Source organism: Gobius niger (genome assembly GCF_951799975.1).
Source record: "Gobius niger genome assembly, chromosome: 1".
NCBI lineage: Eukaryota > Metazoa > Chordata > Actinopteri > Gobiiformes > Gobiidae > Gobius > Gobius niger.
In genome coordinates, this window is record NC_136852.1 from 50801037 (window position 1) to 50822082 (window position 21046).

At 42.6% G+C, this 21046-nt stretch overlaps 1 protein-coding gene across 8 annotated transcripts in view; it reads right to left on the reverse strand.

Annotated features, from left to right (window-relative positions):
• The window catches only part of arvcfb (ARVCF delta catenin family member b), a 286776-nt gene that overhangs the window by 141080 nt on the left and 124650 nt on the right, over positions 1-21046 (reverse strand). Inside the window, exon 1 of one of the 8 annotated variants that reach the window (XM_079567197.1) lies at positions 10496-10753. The exons of the other annotated variants lie outside the window; for them this stretch is intronic. Coding sequence (XP_079423323.1) covers positions 10496-10516 — 21 coding nt within the window. The 5' untranslated portion in view covers positions 10517-10753. Of the gene's footprint in view, positions 1-10495; positions 10754-21046 lie in introns of those variants that run through there. 8 annotated transcript variants of the gene reach the window in all.

A 21046-nucleotide genomic window follows, 5' to 3' on the forward strand; every position in this document is an offset into this window, starting at 1 on the left:
TGAAAATAGCGACGAAAAGAAGGATCAAAATGCAACAAAAAAGTGATGAAAATGCAACATAAAAAAAAAGTGTTACAAACACAAATAAGAAGTGATGGAAAATCAATAAAAAGCCTCAAAGGAGCCACAAAAGAGCCAATATAAAGTGACAAAAATGAAATGAAGGGACGAAAAAGCAACAAAAGAGTGACAAAAACATTCTGGAAAAGGAACAATAACACAATAAAAAAAAAACTATGAAAACACAACAAAAAGGCTTCAAAAATGTGACAAAAACATGGCGCCAACATGACAAAAAAGTTACAATCTGTTTTATAGGTCTTAGCTTTCAAATGAGGCATTACTCAGGCTGTGAGCTCCAGTCGAGAAGCTTTTAGGTTTGGGTAAATCCGAACTGGAGAAAATGTGCTCAGTTAAGGCGGCACAGTGGCGCAGCGGTTAGCGCTCGTGCTTCACAGCTAGAGGTTCACAGGTTTCATTCCCACCTGGACGGGGCCTTTCTGTGAGGAGTTTGCATGTTCTCCCCATGTCTGCCTAGGTTTCCTCCGGGTACTCCGGTTTCCCTAAAAACATGTACAGTAGGCCAGGATGTTCGTTAACATGCACTATCCCAACCAAATAAATCAACAAACTTTTCGAGGTGGAATCCATTGCTTTACGGTGTAGAGGATGTCACAGCATTACAACAGCATGGAAAAAAGCCAAAAGTGTGTAAACGTGAGGAATTACTGCTTAGAGTGAAACACATGCCACACCAGTAGTTTCACTGTTGGTGCATCATCTGAAAAGTTCCTGCTGCTAGTTTTCTTTTCCCTGTTGCTGACTAAGCCCTACTGCACTCACTTATTGCTAAGGAACAGAGCGTAGCCTCAAAGCTTGCAGGGAGTTGAAAGTGCGGACTGGCCGTTGCTGACCCAGTGGGTAAAACGGCCTGACGAGGCTCAGCACTTCATTAGAATGCGGTTCGAACTCTTTGCTGCTGCTAACACACAATAGCAGCGGTTACAGCTGATGGCTCCGGTCCAGCGTATAGTTGAGAAAAGAAAAGAAAGTCCAAACCGCTGTATACCCACTGGCCTCAAGGCTACGACAACCCCCTGAGAGACAGAAGGAGAGAGACAGAGAGAGAGACAAACACAGGCTGCACTGTAGCCGGGGAACCAAACAGGCAGACACACAAACATTATGCTAACCAATGGCAAAAGTTCAGCCAGAGCAACCGCAGAAGTTCAGAACTGCCAAAGATAAATGTGTCTTGGCTCTTTCCTGCACACAAAATAGTTTGAATAGTTCCTACAAAAGCGGCATCCAGATTTTTGAGCTGCCTGCCACATGCTGTTACAAATGAAGGGACATCATTGTTGCGATCTTACGTGCCTATTCCCATAAGGTCCCGCTGGGGAACAATAGGGGAGATGCGCCTCCAAGCACATTCCTCTATAGCCCTATTGATGTGTGTAATGAACCTCTCCTGCATGCATGGTCTGTCGCTGGCTGCTGTTGGGGCACCCCGAAAAAATACCATCTCGCCACATCACACCCGCATATTTAATGTGTCGAGAATGTGTAATAGGCTGTGAACTGGAGCTTGGTGCGGCGTTGTTAATCAGAGCCAAACAGGCCTGAGAGAGGAGCAGACAGGTGCCAGCCATCGGAGGAGGCGATGCACTTAACACTGAGCATGGGGGGGGGCAGGGTTTACAAGCCCGGGCCTGTGGCGTGGCCTTTAGCAGGTGCCAATGTCCTGTCGCCGCAGCCAAGCCAGATCTGAGCTCGGTAAAAGGGCACCAAAAGAGCAGGAGACTTTTCATTTATTTCACCAAAAGTTAGAGTGCTGATGTTGTGTCTTCTTCCCTCTTGAAGAAAAATGCCAGATCTTTAGACCATCTTTCAATTTCACTGCAGTGGTTCTCAAACCATTCACGCCAAGTGCCACCTAATACAATACCTATTTCACCATCGAAGCACCACCAGGCCGAAATCAAGATCAAATCAAGAATAAACCAGGCCCAAATATACTTCCAAATTAGATTTATTGTTAAAGGGACCATACGGAATTAAATTATGTATTTTCCTCCCCCTACATGTTCCAACAATATCCTAATGTGTAGAATGAGCTCAGACCTGTTCACCACACCTCTAAAATCCTGCTCTGTCACTCAGAAACGTGTTACTCCGGGCCCGAATTTGCAGTCATGCACAAGCTTAATATAGAAGGTGCAGTTACACGTATGATCTGAGGTGGCAGTAGTGAGTATAAAATGGCGAACTTGCATCTAGCCCCTTTAAAGTTATTGAACTAAATGATGTCTAAACCAGTGCAAGCCAAGTCGAAACCAGAAGACACCTACCTTAAATGCATCGCAAAAGCATAAAGTAAACTATCTCTAATTAAAATGAATGAATTCTACAATGATGATGACCCTGAGAAGAAGCCCAAGTACCACCTGGGAGTGAACTACAGGTGCACCGATCAAGATTTTTGGGACCGATCACTAAAATTTTGATCATGACCGATACCGAATTTTGTAGTTTGATTTTGGGCTGTAACTTTGGACAATTTTGAAGAAAGAGAGGAGAAGACAGCCACATGAGGTGCCAAACACAGGCACGTTTCACTTTCTCTGTCACTTACTGACATTTCTGCACTAAAGAGCACATTTAAATAAGACAGGACAGGTTTCACGGACTCCTCCATCTGATTGTAGTTTCCAACCCTTTTCATACAGCAGTTTAGTGATCATATCTTCTCGCGTCTCTACCTGTGGAAGCGCATGTAGGCGGTAGACGCAGGGGTAAATAATGGCACATCGTCTCCTTCATCCGCCTCCTGTTAGAAGTTCCATTCGCAGATACTTTATGGTCATGAACTTTTATTCTGCTTTTGTCTTCAAGCATTGCAGGTTAGCTCTAGCTGGCTCTGGTTGTTTTGTTAAGCTACACAGCAGTCTGGAAACGAGTAGACCCGCCGAGCCCGAGCTGTTGCAGCGAATTACATTTAAAACTCAGTTTAGAGCCGCACTAAACTGTGGGGTTTTCACCGGAACAATTATTGTAAGAAAGTATGTGAAATCCACATTTGATCGGCACATCACCCATTTCAGGTAGTCATGGGTGACCGATCAGATCGATGCACCTCCAGAGTGAACCACTGCGTTTATACAAAAACTTTCAACCACACTGCATGGATACCCTATCTTCTCTAAACCTAATAGGATCTTGTTCAGGAATACCTTGTGTTATCCTATTATAAATCTTTTGGATTAGGCGAGGGATCGTCTGGAAGCTTCAAGAAGAAACCCACAACTGTTGCTAACCACTATTTCAGTCTCGTTTTGCTGATTTTGCTTGCTTTTAATGTCTATTCTGCAGATTTAGGGAGAAAACTACCATACATCACTAGGCATATAGAGTATCAATTCACTTTTCTGTAATAACATCAGGCCATGACCTTTAAACAAGATAAACACAGAAAATATGACGTGAGGAAGGCTGGTCTGAAGGCAGCACTGCCACATGTCGCCGTAATCAGACTCGTGAGCTGCGCAGATCCTAAAGAGCTGTCAGTGGACTCATTAATCCCAAAAGACCACAGCAGACAGATGGTCCAATGATGGAGGAGCGATCATCTCTGCACCCAGACCGCTTCCTACTCCTGACCCACACACGGGAAGTGGGCTAATCCCTTAAAAGAAAGTTTCACAAACCGGCCCCCCGGCCACAGCCACATGGTACAATGTGCACGTACTGAAGGGAGTACGTGAGAGAATGAAAGAGGTAGAGGGTCATTTGCTCTTGGATTTCTGCTTGAGGAAAGCTGTATGAAGACTTTGACCTCCCGCTTAGAGCCCCATAGAGAGGTCTCCAGCTGCAGGGTAGATCTTTATAGCTAGGATATGTAAAACTAGAGAGAGTTTGGCAGGGCTGTGCAGTGAATTGAAATTAAATCAAAAATCACAATGTCAACTTTATTCAATCTCATAGTCATAATGCTTTTTAATCATCGGGTAGAAAAATGGTAGGAAATGAAATTAGCGTGATTTGATGCACAACAGAAATTCATACTGTCATCCATTCTCTATTTCCCTATTCTTGCTCTAAACTGCAGAACTCGAGGCAACAGCTCATACTGACTTGTGCTAAAGTCTCGGCCGTGCTAATCCTGTGCTCTTCAATCAATATTGTGCGACCGCCTCAGGTCTTCACTTAATATAAATCCATTTTGTCAATATTACAGTAGGAAAGCCACTAGCTGGTAAAAAGCACAGTGTTAGCGCAAGTCACAGTGAGTAGGAAAAATAAAGTGTTTGCAAGAAGTACTTGTACTGCCCCGTGGGTCATTAATCACTGTTTTGAAAAACTCCCGCACTATTTATTTGTCCGAGGTTACGCTCAAAAAATGTCACATCTGCAACTTTAATAGCTACAGTGGTCGGCAAGAATACCAATTACGGCACTGACACTTGCAAACACAATAACGTGCACGCGGGAAACGCTCGCTGCGCTCACATTTTCAGCAAGAGAAGCAAGTCCGTTTATTAGGAATGTTGCTCTTTGCTTCGTGAAATGTGCTTGTGTTGTGCACAATCTCTTCTCAGTCCACTCAAGCCATCATTAGCATCGTGAAAGCTTTGGGAACATTCATTAAAATTGCAGCTTAATTAAAATGGTCACATGGCAAAGTAGAGCATGAAGTAAAAGCAAAAACCATTTCGACACTGTACTGTATTCAACTCAAGACAAAATCATGACCTATTTGTTCTTTTAGCAAACTGTGTCAAAGCAAGAAAATACTAAATCAACACCAAAACAAGTAACGGGTGTTTACTAGAGTCAATGTAGTCCCTTCACTTTTACTCCAGTGATGTTCTGAAGTATTAATACATTGCACATTTGCTCAAGCACGCCTTAAACTCTCCACAACCACAATCTATGGCTTACTATTACTCCCTCGGTGATCTTGCCAGGATGTCCCACAAGTTTGTTCTGTGTTCTCCGCGGCGAGTACAGGCTTATCTCCCCGATCAGGAACAAATTGCTCTTATAGCCGGCGGTCCCCAGAGGCACAGGTGGGCTGCTGTTTATTGGACAGTCCCATGAACCACGCGCGCTCTCCTCTAAACGAGTCTGGCCCTGTCACATGCAGCCGGCGGACAAAACACTCAGCAAATAAACTGGGGGTCCATCTGATGGACCTCTTTTGAGCCGCCGGTCTGTGGGTTTGTGGAGGCTGGCAAGCAAGGTGTGGACATTAGTTGCGAAGGAAAATGTAGGGGAAGAAGTGGGAAAACCAACTAGACAAAAGTGTCCAGCTACACTACAAAAAGTAAATATCAAATATTGATAAATGTATCTTGTTTTGAGCGGTTTTCACTCAATTTTCTTACCACATTGGCAAAAACTATTACCTGAATAGGCGGAATATATTGAAACGAGTCAGAAACATCTATGAACAATCTTGGCCAACTAAATCTGAACTAATGAAAATACTCAAATTTGGATTATTATGCTCAAATTGAGACATTTAAACTAATCGAGTTAATTAATTTTTGCAGTGCATCATCTAATGAGTAACTATATTTTTCCAGATTTTGTGTTCATTTCTTTTTTCCATGTTTGTTGTAGCTTTTGGTAATCGACTACATCTTCTTACACATCATGTTCACCTTCTAAAAATCCAACTAATGATAATCCATGGGCTCCAAACAGCAACAAACCTGCACTCTACTGCGAGAATCTCACTGCACATAAAGCAGACTCAGGAACCTACTTAAACACCTTCAGTTTAAGAATAAGCTGCTGTCGTATTAATGTACTGCTCTGAGACTCAAACATTGTGTAAGCAGCATCAGGATCCGACTATAACTCCAGCTCCTCCCTCCGGACGTGCAATTTACTGCCACTCAGCTTCTCCCAATTCAATCAGTGGTGACGTACGCTGAGGCACGAGCAGGAGCTGGAACAACTGTCGGGTGACTGTGTTTCTCTTCTGTCTGGGGACACGTGCAGCACGTCAGCAAGCAGAAAGATAATCAAAGTGACATTTACAGGTAGAAATTCTTTTCAAAATAACAAAGAACAAACTATAATTAATATCTTTAAACAGTTTGGTGAAATGACTGTTATTGCGAGAGTGGCTACAGGAAACTTTTAATGAAAAAACCAAGCAACAAAACAAAACACTGTTTTTGGCTGCGTTCCAAGCCTGACAGCAGCATTTCTGCTATCACCAATTGAACTCGAGTTATTTCTTTCAGACAAAACAACACATTCCAGTAATTTCAAGACGCTTTAGGGAACTAACCTCTAAACCCCCGCCTGAACCGAGCATATTTTCTCCAGTTTGGCTTCACCCAAAGCTTCTGGACTGAAGTTTACAGCCTTTTTTTTACAGAAAGCTAAGACCTACAAAACTGATCACAGCGTTTTTGTCACTTTTTTTTGGTTTGTTTTCGTAGGTGTTTTTGTCATGTTTTTGCTCTTTTTTTTTGCTTTTTCATCATTTTCCAATCGTGTTTTGTCGCTACTTTTTTGTCACTTTTTTGGTTGTATTTTCATCCTCGCGTCCTCCTGCGCTTTGTTCATGAAGCTTCAAGATTTGGGTAAAGCTAAACCGGAGAAAATGTGCTCTGTTCAGGCGGGGGTTGAGAGGTTAATGTTGTTTACTAAGGTTCTTTTTGGAGACCCACACTACATCATCATGTATCTTCGTTATTTAAAATACACAAAAATCAATCAAGTAGCAAACCTTAATTTCTTGTTTATAATGAACAAGAAATTAAGGTTTGCTATTTGATACATATACTACAAAACACTGTAATATATGTATGTATGTATCTACACACAGGAAGATACTTGAACATACTAGTTCATTAATGTTTGCACCGAAGGTTTGGGAGCAATTGGAAATCTCTGGACGTACCTCATGTAAATGAAACTAAAGCTAACTTTGAACATTAATCAAAAGAAAGCGAGGGTGACATGACATGGTAATGCTAGGGTGAACTTTTGGACATGTATATGAGGCTGTAACTGCCCATGTGAAAGCCAGTTCGGGTTACGCCAAACCAAAAAACGGGGTCTGCCTGATTGAAGTGGCTGGGTGGCTCGCAGTGGGGCGCACTGAAACATGGGAGTAACGTGTCAAACAGCCGTGTGTCCTTGGTCATGTGATAAGAGCCGTCCTGAGAGTGGTATGGCAAACATGGCTGAAATGGGGGGGTGGGACCATCTGGTATCAGCATCACCAAATGATCAGACCGCTTGCAAGACGCTCCAAAACACAACTCCAGCATCAATCCCCCCCCCTCTATACGACACCGACCAAAGCCCCCTTCCCCCTTATATCCCCTCCTGCTGATTTGCACCCTTGCTCTGCTGGGACGCTCCTGGCCCCATTGACCGCTCATGTTTCCGGTCACTGCCATTTTCCTCTAGCATGACCTCGCCTTTCGTCACACAATACCCCGCTCGTCATGCTCTATATGTCTTCAAATATTGATCTTCGCAGCATCGTCTGCAGCCACAAAAGGCGAGCCCCGGGGTAACAAACAAGGGGAGAGCGCGGTGGAAGAAATGTCGAGCCCCGTCAAGGCGCGAAAGAAAAACTGCCGCGGAAGATGAGCGAAAACTTGACAGGCGCCTAATTTTTTGCGAGATATCAAACAGCGTGTGAGAAAGGCGGGGGAATGCTCAGTAAGCTCTGCTAGCTGTCAAGAGTCTGGCAGTGTAGCCCTCAAGTCAAGACCTCCTTTGCTCTTTGGCTGAATTACTGATGAGTGATTTTGTTATTCAGATGGGTCCTTCGCCTTAGCTGCGGAGAAAAGGCAAAAAAAAAGAAGAAAAGTCAGTGCTTTGACAGACCTTGGCGAGATGATGACTGCTGGATTATTTATAATGTTTTCTTTGCTCCTACATGACAAACCTTCTGTTCTATTTTTTATGGGATGTGGAGATGTGACGGCTTCTGCTAACTACATTTCATAGGATTTTGGCGTGATATATAGGGATTAGTAATAAAGAGTGTTTTATTTTTAGCTTGGACACGGTCTGGTGCAAGCCTCCCCACTAATTGAGGGCTGTGCAGTAATCTTTACTCGGCAAGAACTCATTTACTGTAAGCTCGGTTGCAGGAATAAGATGAGGTCGGGGCAAAATCTGCGTCTCTCCGCAATGTAAAAAGATCGGCATTTAGCTACAACTCATGTCACTTCTTGTTGTTGTGACAGACAATGAATGCAGTCCTGCTCTGTTAACAAAAAACATGCAGTCTTTGACAGCCAAGACCTTGGTTATATCCTCTTAAGACACAGAGCTGAGCCAGGCTTCAATTTAGATTATCAGGAGTAAATGTTTCCTTCACAAATCCCATACTGAAACTAAGATTGCAAATGTCAAAGGCTTCAGATGAGTGAAATCAATACAGGTTTGCATGGAAATATTCTTGATCAATACAGTGAATGTACAACATTTAAAGCAGTACTACGTAACTTGTTTACCTCAATAAATCCTTTCCGTCCCTTTGGGGGTAATACAAGTATTAATGGGATGATTGGAGGGTCTTTCATCTACCCCTGCTGTCTCTGGCCAGAAAACCACAATTGCAACTTTGCTGCCTTCAGGTTGGAACCACCAATACACGCTAAAAGAATCACAAAGAAGAAGCAAACAGGCTAACGGGCAAAGCTAGCTGCGGGCTAGTGCCACTTAAACAGTATTTACAGCCAAGTTTGAGTAAAAACAATTATCTCCATTGTGTAATTGGATGTACAATATCCCTCTCTCCTTTTGTCTTTTCTATCAGTGTAGTATTTACTCTCACGGACAATTAATGAGTAAAAAAACCCAACATGCTGCGACACCTGCAGTGGCGCTTATGACCTGCTAGGGGCATGAGTTACTTAGTACTGCTTTAAACATGTCCTCGGCCAATTATCTAACCCTGATAGCTGTCTGTCTTGTCACTTAAGCTGCATTTTTACACTGAACACCACATTAGCAGCAAATAAGGCAAACACGGACCTGTCTTCCTAAGTGATCAATCCACCAGAATACAATCACTACTCTCCCATCGTAGTTCAGAGGCAGGTGCTTCCTTCTGGAGGAATGTCCTGCAGAGTTGAAAAGGTCAACCATGTCACTGGCCTGCTCTGAACTATGCCAACCATCCCAGTGTTACGGAGGTCACGGACGAGCCATCCCACAACTCCTTGGTCCATTTTTGGGAGTGTGCATATCTCCAGGTTGTTGACATGTATTTTAGCCTAATCCATATAATCCACCATAATCATCTGGAAACTTGTTTTGTTTGTTTTTTTACACAACTCCTCCTGCGTTTCATCTGTCAGCTCTCACTTGGGAGTTGAGATATCAGGTTTAATTGCAAGACGCTGGACAGAATAAAGCCTCTTTTTATGGAAAGGGCTCTTCCGGTTATCTCGTGGCACCAGTCCACCGGGGCAACTGCTAATGTATTATTATCGGTGCGACGTGACGAGGTGACAGAATGCACCTATCTGCCAGACAGGGATATGTGGACACTACACACAGCCTTGGGTATACAGCGTTGAGAAGTTTATTCACCCTTTTTCTGTCTGTGTTCTTGGTATTTTTACGCATCTGACTGTGCCAAAACCATCGACGGGGAAAAGAGCAGAGCGGCGGTGTAGGCTGCCCATGGATGCGCTTCAAACGCAGGGAAAGCGTCCAATAATGTATGCACACACGGCGCCCTGGCCCGGTACTCACACACACACACACACACACACACACACACACACACACACACACACACACACACACACACACACACACACACACACACACACACACACACACACACACACACACACACCCACTCACATAACAGACAAGGCTACAACGCTCTCGCACAGGATAACACAAGCGCATTCCAGTGGTATCTACGCGAGTGAAAGACAAAAGCATTTAATGGCATGTCTACCCCACGATTGGCACAGCATTCCCCCCCGGGTTATAAATCTTCCGTCTATGCCCCATTCAAAGCTTTACAAGCGAGAGATCAGGGGCAAACTTCTCAGTACTACTTCAATGCCAGTCCCATGATCCGGCACAGCAGTCATCCTATAGACGCAATGACACATCTAAGCTACTAAATGTGTCAGAGAGATCTAAAGTCGCGCTGCAATAGAAAACCCCGTATACCGCTAGACCCACCACCAAACATATCTCACATACGCGACTATTTAAAGCATGAAAGAGGTTCTAAGTAAAACACGGTGTATCCAGTGTCCAAAGGTCCGATCAAACACAGCGAGCACATGTGCATATAGGAGTGTATACAAATTACGCGCGCGCCGTAGCATCTTTGAAGAAAAAGCGCACGTTGGATTCAAGCAGAGCAAACGAGGGAAAAGGTCACAAGTGGAAACAAAACATAAACAGCACTTATTGTGAAACGAAATACGAGAGGGAGATTATCGAGGAAGACACGATGAAGAAAGGAGAGGACACTAACCTGTTTCACTTCAGCGGGCATGGTCCAAAAAAAAACAAATCCCCCCGCTTCCAAAAAAATATATTGAAACCTCCTCGCGGGGAAGAACGTCGGAGTGACACCTAAATCCCAAAAAAAAGTTCCTGTTTCCCTCCTCTCCTCCGCTCAGCTCCACGCGCTTTTTCTTGTGTTTTCACGCTGAGTTTTCTCTCCGTGAAAGCGCAGAGGTAGCGGCTCAGACGGAGACAGCCATCCCCCGAGCAGCTGCGTCAAGGCGCGCGGAGTCACGGCCAAACACCGGAAGCCAAGCTTTTCAAAGTGAAAGCTCAAATGCAGGAAGACATGTCGGGGGTCAAATGAGAGTAACCTAAATTGTTACTATTTTTTAACAATAAAATCTTCAATCACGATTAATTACCCTAATGAAAATTTTTTGATGAGGAATTCATATTAGGCTACTATTGTAAATTACTATAGTAGGCTACCATCCCGCAGCTTATAGCCTACTAAATAATTACACAACTTACAAAGCAAAAAAAATCTCCAACTCTGCAAACTTTCATCAACCATCAAATTAAAATCAGCAACCTAAAACTAAAAGTGCTTTTATTTTGGAAGCAAACTAATCTTCACTTCCTGTGCACTTATGTTATTTGACAAAGCTGAACGAACGGTTTTTCATAAGGCAAAGATGTGGGATGGATGCATATATTGAAAGGAGAAAGGGAGGGGGAGGGGGGGGGGGGCGCTGAATTAATCTTCATCGACAAAAGCCATCAACAAGGGGAGCGCCATGGTGTTGATTTGAACCCGGTGCACTTCCACACTCAAGTAAACAACAACAAAAAAGTTAGTTGAGGGAAACAAAACAGCCAGAGGCAGCCGGGAGGAGGTGAGTGGTTCCCAGACAGGCACCAGGAGCTGGAAGTGCAGCACTGCATTCTTCCATCTCTCACTCTCTCTCTCTCCTCTATGCATACCTCTCACCCCATCACTGGCATCTTTGGGGTGGGACTATGCTTCCCCACCCTGTGCACTCCAGCTGCGACTGCCTGTCAGCCCACCACCCCGCCCCTTTTGTTGGCATAGAGCAGAGAGAGAAGGGGAGAGAAAAGTGGGGGCTTGCACCAAAACAAAAGTTGGACCTATTGAAGCGAAGGCGCCCCAGACTGTGCATATTTTTACACACACACACACACATATACAGACTCTGGGCTCTCGTCTGCACCCCTTTGTCCCGTTCCCCTCGCCGCACTTGATATAAGAGGGGGGCCGGGAACGAACGTGGAAGAATGCGCATTCACATATCGACGAGTGTGACCAGGACCGAACAGGAATGTTAATCTAATAAGAGCTGAGGAAGCTGAACTTTACGGATATGTTTGATAGACATCTGGAGGTATACAGCAAAAAGGATGACCGGACTAAACCAAATAAAACAGAGAACGGAGAAATCCCTAATGGAGGGAGTCTGGCCGAACTCCTGCATTCCTCAGCATCCTCTGTCTGTTTCTAATGACGGAACTGGCTCAAGATTCACCAGAAGATTTTCACTTTCAACAAATCTGTTCTAACACAAAAATCATTGCAGCGGTGCCATCAAATTGTGGTGTCGTTTTAGTGCATATTCTGAACACCAAACCAATTTTACTGCCCAGGAACAGGACAAAACAAACAACTTTGCTTGGAAAAATCTGTGACTTTTGAAAATCACACACTGAGTGAGAGTACAGACAAGGTACAGAGCATAGAAACTGTGATAAGTCAAAATCATTGGTATCCATCCACAGAGAACTTTTCAAATTAAGTTATCTTTGGCTACATGGAGGCAAAAGAGTGCATGGGGTACTCAATTCAAAAATGTTTGCCCGTTGAAGACCTCTCTTTGTACCCCCTGCATCGTTCAGTTTGTTCTAAAACAAAGCTGCAATCTAATCAGCTGTTTGGGTGTTGACCCTTCACTTCACATTCAGGGAAAAGTTCGATACAATGTTTTTGAGCGGTGAGAAGTAACCCACTCCAGTCCCTAACCTGCAAGTTGACCAGATGGGGACCTATAACCTGCTACGTTCAGCTAAAGCAGGAGCACTGAACATGTTCACCTCTTCCTAAACAAACTGTTCAAAAAACACCACTGTTCAATGAATGTCAAGACCCTATCGCCAGTGCATAGTATAGAATTGAGAGTGAATAAACTCCAGGCAGCCAGAGTGGTTTGAGGTCAGCTTTATTCTGCCACCAGGACATACTGAGTGGAAAACATGTTGAAAAGGTTACTGCTCCTCAACCAGTCAGGCACTCAGCGCCACAACTCACCTCCCATGAACCTGCATCTGCTAAAAATAATGCTTTTTTTCTATATTTTTTTCTTTTTCTCAAAAGCCCCGAATGCAGAGAAAAATGGCATAACAACCGACATTACACAAAAGGAGGAGAGAAAAAAAACGGGACCCTGAAATCCACGGTAATAAAAAGAACTGAAATGGCATTCATTACCAGGAATAATGTTTTTGCAAGCTAAGGTTTCAAAAGTGGTTTTAATAAAGTAATCCAGAGATGAAGTTCAATAGTTTTCCACCATTGCCAAGAATAAGATACTTTTGGAAAGTCTTTTGCACAGGCGGCTTGCGTGAGTTTAGCAGAACACATGTGGCGGAGACAAATTGGTTGTGTTTTCGCAAATAATTAAAAGATAATACAGGCTTTGATGATGTGCATTTTTATGATAAATATTATGCGTGTGAGTGTACAGTGAAATCAGCTCTGATATGGATCGACTGCTGCTAACGCTAACAATGGCACAGAAAGCCCTTATGTAATGACTTTTACAATCTCAGTTTATTTTCTTCCTTGAGAAATGGCTACTCAGCGATGCAGAGGATTAGAGCTTAGTCTTTTGTGGAGCTAAGAGGCAATTTCCCCTTCATTTGGAGAAATACAGTGCAGTTAAAATCACAACACTTCACGTCAAAAGCTCTTATAACTGTTTCTGTTTTGCTATTTTGTAATTACAGTGTATTTTCTAATAGGAGCATAATATAAAAGGGATTATTTCCAGTTTGCTTCGTGTCATTCACAAATAATCATTGGTCTCAACACACTCTTTCACATGTCATATTCTTACTTTTACCTCTGCAAAATACTGAAATTAGACTAGCACCATTCCCTTTTATAAGTGTTCAAACCATAGCCAAAAGTTCATTCATGAAACAACTTTACCTCATCAGATTATAAGCATTGTCTGCTGCTGCCTTATACTCAACTTCTAGATTCATTGTAACATGATACGAGTGTTCTTGGCATTTTATCTCTTTGTTAAAGGAATAGTTCACAGTTTTTCCATACTGAGATATGTTCTTACCTGAGCTTAGACGAGTTGATGTGAACCTGTCTGTTGTTAGCATTTGGCTTCTCCCAATGTATTCCTATAGCTCCAAACGGGGGTGAAGTTGGAAGCTGTTACGCTCCTCCACAGGCACGCACAAAGACCAGACAGGTACGCATCAACTCCTCTAAACTCAGGTAAGAACATGTCTCATTATGGAAAAACGCTGAACTATTTCTTTAAGGGGTCCCCTGTGCCACAAAATTTGACCACGCTCTTGCTGCATCACAACATTTGCTTCTATGGATAGGGATTCGGGTAAGAATCTCGAACGGTGTGAGAACTGCTGAGGATTTCAATCCGTCTCTTCACACATTCCTGCGTTTGTGCCGTGACTCCTCTCTCAGACATGTGTCAAAGTCGAGCAAGACCACAAACCAAAACAAGACGTCGTCATTATTCATGCCCGGGCTATTAGTGTGACCTGAGGTGTGGTCAAATTCTACAGGCACTGACAATACCATTAATCAAACACCCTGTACCTGATTTTTTTTTTTTTGGTTTAATTACAAACATTGAAAGAGAAAGCAATTTAATTAAATTGTTAACTGTGGTCAAAACTCATTCCTAACATCACTTCTGTGCTCACAACTTCCACTTCCGCTCTCATGCTTGGCAGGTTGTCCTGTAGTTCTAATTTCATTGAAGATCTGGAACCAATACAGAAAACAATTTGGGCTTTCGGGCCCTTCTACTCTAACCTCCGTCTATAGGAATTGCACATTCGCACCATCCAGAACTGATCCAGCTTTCCGGGTCTGGTATAACAATGGGATAAAGTCAGTTTCTGATCTATATAAGGATAATGTATTTTCTTCATTTGAACAGCTTTCCACTACTCATAGCCTTCCAAATCACCATCTTTTTCGTTTTTTTCAGGTTAGGGACTTTGTCAAAAAACTTTTTCCTCACTTTCCAAATCGCCCCCCAGAAACTCTGTTAGACTCACTTCTCTCTGTGGATCCTATTGTTAAGGGATGCATCTCAATCCTGTATGGATCTATTTGGTTAGCTTCCTCAACCTCCCTCACAGCTATTAAGAATGTATGGGAGGAGAGCCTTAATGTTAAATTAACTGAACAACAGTGGACTTCTGCTTTATCTTTAGTTCATTCATCATCTATTTGTGCTCGACACCGACTCATACAATGTAAAGTTTTTTTTAGGGTTCATTACACTAAGTCTAAGTTGTCTAAAATGTATCACTCTGTGAGCGATTCCTGTGGCAGATGTAATTTATCACCAGCAAATCATGTACATATGTTCTGGTCATGTCCCAAGTTAGGACCATTTTGGTCATACATTTTTGACCTACTGTCCAGAGCCTATGGTTGTACTATTGTTCCAAATTCCATATCTGCCATTTTTGGTATTCCTGCTGTTTTGGGCCTGCCAAAAGCATTTAAACGCGTATTAGCATTCACCACCTTGCTGGCCCGCAGGCTGATTTTGCTTAATTGGAAACTTCCCTGTCCCCCATCACATGTTCGTTGGATACGAGAGGTATTGTATAATCTGAAGCTTGAAAAGCTGAGGTTTTCGCTCAATGGAGCAGTAAAGTCATTCTACGACACATGGGATCCCTTTTTGCGACACATCGATTCTTTGAATATTCCTTTTGAGGATGATTAGAATGTTTGTACGTACCTACATATAGTTTTTTTTCTCTTTTTTTTTTTTTTTTTTCATTTTGGTATTTATTTTATTTTTATTTATTTACTTATTTTATTTCTTTGTTTTTATATATTTTTCCCCCTCTTTTTCATGATTCAATTTAAATTCTGTATTTTTAAGGAAGTGTGTTTTTGTTTTTGTTTGTGTGTGTGTGTGTGTGTGTGTGTGTGTATATGTTTTGTGTGATTGGTTGATTGGCCTTTGGTTGGGGAGGAGGGTGGGTGGAGTTTTTTACATGCAGTTAATTTCTAAGAAATGTGACACACTATATTTACAATCTTGCAACTGTATGTTGGGTTATATTAAAAAAGTTCAATAAATAAAGTTTGAAAAAAAAAAAAAAAAACTCATTCCTAACTTTCCTATAACATATTATCTCAATTCTTCACAGGGACAAGTTTCAGGCACATTCCACACCTGGCAGGGTCACTTTTCACGGTCACTGTCACAGAAATGCTCGAAAATTGGCCTGAGCGTTCATGAAATTGATACAAATGCATGTACATGTAGTTGATTAATCAGTACTATCACCTCCGACCAAACGCTATGAAAAACTTGTGCTTATTTTTAATGTGAAATTCTAGCCCCAGCTTTAAGGAATGTGCCCCGTCCCCAACTTGGCCAAGCAGCACTTCTGTTCCCCATTCGGAGACCATTTACATGCTTGTAAGTCGAGTCGTAAAACTGTCACGGCAGTATGTTAAACTCATGAGGGTAATTAAATCAGGGCTTTGAAGAACGCCAACAAACTACCGGCACTGTTTTCAATCTATTCTATCTTTCTTTTCTTTTCGTTTTTTTTTTTTGCTTGGGTTTGGTGCTGGACACTGAAAGGTGAGGTCACATTCCTGTAAAGATTCTCTGTGGGAGGCCGGCTTTTATTTTAAACACATGGACCTGAGTTTATTATCAGTGAGGCCAGTTCCCCTTAATGCTTCGTATTATGTAACAAGAGTAATTAAGGTCTCTTGTTGAGTAGGGTTTTCAAAAGACAGTAAGCCAACATTACTAAAAAGACTGTTCTCAACTTTAAACACTCAGGGCTGTGTTTCAAATTTAAATATTAGTTAATGAAAGTTAAATATATGAACAGAGTGCACATGGGCAGCAAAAATATTGAAATACGTATTTTTCTGGTAAGCGTTTGGGATAAGATGTTCAGTTTATGTACAGTATTATATCAATATTTAGTTGGTGCATTTTTTAAGCATTCATATTGAGAAAAGATTGACATACGAACTCCTACATGAATGCAAGAATGTCATGCGTTTCAGAACATGTTTGTAGTCGTAACTTCAATGAAGGTTCTTGATTCATCTTCCGTACTCTGTAGTTGAAGTGTAGAACATTTTTTATTTTATTTTATTGACCTTTATTTTGCCTCTCATCCAAAAGGCTTCGTCAGCGACACTAAAGTTTCAGCTCAGTCCGCAGACTAGATATAGACCACAGGGAGGAGTTTAGCTTGGCTCAGCCCCTCCCCTCTATCAATGGATACTCTCACCTGTAGGTGAACATCTTTCTAGTTCTGAGTCTTTGTAGTTCTAAGTCCTAACGACCTAACCCACACCTGAGTTTCAGTCTGAACAGCCCTAATCCCAGCTGATCACAGCTAATTGCCTGCTTATTGATCTGTCCTGGGCTGAGTTTCAGCCTGGGGTGCAGGAGGATGCTGTACAGCGGAGATAGGTGGAATCTAAGTCCACCATTCCTGTTCATGGAGGGATTTTGTTTCTTCACAAAAAATGCTTCTTTGACACCTCTTTCAAAACGTTGTAGTCTAAAGTCTAAAGTACAGACATAAGACACAAGTTTTATACATAATATAGAGCCCACTGAGACAGTTGGTTGGTAATGATGTGCCTAAACAATTGTGGGAGTCTGGCCATCACTCGCAAGCCATTCCAAGGGAGCATTTCCTTCAAAATTATCAACTGAAACAGTATGAAAATGATACTTTAATTCGTCAAAATAAGTTGTTTTGATACTGCAGGTTTATAAACTGATTCAGTGCTTAAAAAAAAGGTTGCACACTGTAAAAGTTTGTTGGACGGCCTTTAGCTTTGATTACAGCACACATTTGTTGTGGCATTGTTTCAATAGGCTTCTGCAATGTCAGAAAATCCAGTGTTACATTCATTTCCCACCAAGATCTTGTATTGGTGATTGAAAAGTGACCACAAACGAGCACATCCAATCCATGTGTGACATGAATCACTCTTTCTCAACGTGAGCCTGATGAACTGCAAGAGTGTTTTATGAGTTGAAAAAATATTCTGAAAGGGTGGCTGTTAGTCATCCTACCGGTTCAGAGTTACTGGTGGCAAATCTCCGAATCACTGGTATAAAATCTGGGAAAATTTCTTCAAAGTCAAAGGGAGGTTTCAGAGTAAAACTTCAAATCACCATAAAAGTGATTCAATCTGACTGTCCTCTGGAGGTACTTGTTTTTAGAAAGGCCAAGTTCATTGAAAGACCCTATAGTGCCAAATTTCTTACCGCCACTTCACCTCTCTATGCAACGTGAGAATAGGAACGAACCCTCTTAGTGCTTTTAGTGCGCCTACAGTAATGGCTTAATGGATTTGTGATCAAATGGCAAAGCGGTGCGACGGGACAGGCATTAAGTTCACGAACGCTTGAGCTGGTCAGAAAGATGGAGGTCTGAGTCGCCCAAGTGGAATATAAATAGCCTCAAGTACAAAAGCCTTTTCCATCGCCTTCCTCTCAAATCTTTCTCCTCCTGTGAGGGGAACATGTACAACCCCGGTCTTCGGTTCATGTCGGGCCTTGTTGGGAGCTGAAACACAGAAAAGGACTCAACCCTCCATCTTAAACTAGGAGCAGTTTCAGTGTGATTCATGAGCCGTCGCCTCAAACTTGACTTATATAACGGTGAAGTGGGAGAATAAAAAATGACAGAAGCAGGCTCTGTATTTTAAACTTGAGTCACGGAGAAGGGAAAAAGCGACCGGTCCCAAGCATCTGACGGATTATTTTTGACCCTGAAATGGACTGCACAGTCTGGTTGGAAAGCCCTTAAAATGTAAGACAACGTGGAGATAGCAAGGTGACATTGTGCAGATATTCCATTGCTTTAGTCATGTGGGGCCACAAAAAGGTTTCGCTTACTAAATAGATATCTTGGATTTCCTTTCAAAACAATTTCTGGCGTTTTTGCACATAAATCTAATGGTATTCTGAAAAATCCCATTGTCACCTGGGATATACTGATCCCATATACTGGGAACAGGAAACAATATGATACGAGCCTGTCATATACCCAAAGGTAGTGTAGAAAAGTCCAGTGTTTCTCATTTGCAAGAAAATATAAGACTTTATTGATCCCACACTAGTGGAATCAGAGACCATTCACTTTTTCACTCACAGCAGCCACCTTTAAAGAAAGTCTTGTTGTAACAAAAACCAAGATGTAAAATGGATAAATCAGATTGTAATTTAATAAAAGGAATGTAAGGGGTAAAGTTAATAACATGTGTCACAAAATAACCAAAGAAAGGCTATTTGCATATTTGCAAAAGGTTAACAAAACTTAACCTAAACTGAGACGACCAAAAAGTGTTCAAAACCAACATACTACAGCTAAACAATCAAAAAACAGTGACACAGAAAAACATACAAACAAGAGACACAACTTGAATGAAAGGAAAAAGACAGGCCAGCAGCCCCGAATGCCAGGTGAGCTATGATTTTAAAGGCGTGGCTGCAACAGGTGTCCTAAGGATTGGCCAGGTGTTTCGACGCCGCACCAGTCAGGAGTGGGCAGCAGCGGCCAACCAGCCCAAAATGGGAAACCAGGCCTCCAGGCAAGGGCTCACACAGCCAGGGTTTACATAGAGGCAAAAAGGAAATCAGCCACACAACAGAACTATCGGTTAATATCGTATATCGGCAGATATTGAAACCCAGTATCGCATCAGAAGCAAAAAAAACTGCCATGGTGCATTTCCAATTGTCACCCTCTGATATTGTTTACCTGCACCGTGGAGATGCGCAGTTTGAAGACTCTGGTGAAGACAAACCTAACAACAGTAGATTTCATCACTATATTCAATATGAGTAAAAGGATGCATTCAGAAGAGGATAAGCCCAGATATAGATTTCTCTAGAAAACAATGGCCCCTAAAGACTCTCGCATAGTATAGGATGGTTGCACTATACAACTAACAACGCAGTATAATTTGTGCAAAGTAACACTGTATATTCATTATTGTGGCTGTATACAAACAAATGACGGAACGACAGCCACAGCAATCCTTGAAAGTCTAAATAACTGTACCCAGCCTCAGTGCTCAACATGCCTGCTCCCATCAGAATAAACAGCGCGGATTGCGTTTGTGCATTACAAATGACTTTACAGAAAATAAACACCCGAAGGACAGTGAACTTTTAAACACAATGTGCTACAGAAACGCAGGTGTGAAAGAAAACGAGATAGAAAATGCAACTCGCCCCACTGCGCCCCATCGCAATATGAGAGGAACGCGGTGTAAGACAACCATGGGAACAATTGACAATGCAAAAGTAAACAAAGATGACACTCTTGCGCCGCGGTAATTACAGAGTTTATCGGAGGAGTCGAATAGGCCGGTGATGGCGCGGGGAGAATACGGACTGGGACTAAAACTGAAGCGTATTGTTAGTCAGGTGATTTACAATCGTGCAGGGGTGGAGGGAAGAGCGGGCTTCAGAGCGCTGCCAGGGCAAGGATAGATGTGGATGTCGCTATAGCACCCCCTGTTTCTTTGTACCCATTGTGAGGAGCCAGGGTTTGGTGCGAGGGAGGGGTGAGGGAGGGAGGGAAAGGGAGCCAGGGCCTGTGCATCTTCACCAGCAGACAGCGGCAGCACAGATCAAAGCCGCCACTGTTCCCTGTGTCTCCAAAGCTCCCATCGCCTTTGAAAACTTCCCCCAACATTTGCACAAGGGGATGACATGCCTGTGCAACGCTAGCGGCCCGGTGACTGTGACGTCTGAATACCAAACAACAGAATTATAAGATATACACAGTGCAGAAAATTTTACTGACTGGATTTTGGGTTCACCGAAGATGGGTTTTTAAAGCAGTTGTAGAGCTTTTGAGTGCCCCAAAGTGGAAGTACTAGACCAATTTTTTTAACTTAAATATATGGTTTCTCAATACAACTACTACAACTGCTGTGTTCTATTTTACTAGCAATAGGGTGACTACTTTTGAGCGCTCACAAAGACTTTACTGATTTACTATACAATAATAATGTGTAAAAACAAAAATCAGCCTTTTTTTAAGAATACTCATATCCATTTTCTTCCGATTTATCCAGGGCCGGGTCGCAGGGGCAGCAGTCTCAGCAGAGATGCCCAGACTTCCCGATCCATGCACGCCTCCTCCAGCTGTTCTGGGGGGACCCCGAGGCGACACCAGGCCAGACATTGTCCCACAAGCGTGTCCTGGGTCTTTCACGAGGCCTCCTCCCATACTCATATAAATACATTAAATCTGTAGCCATATG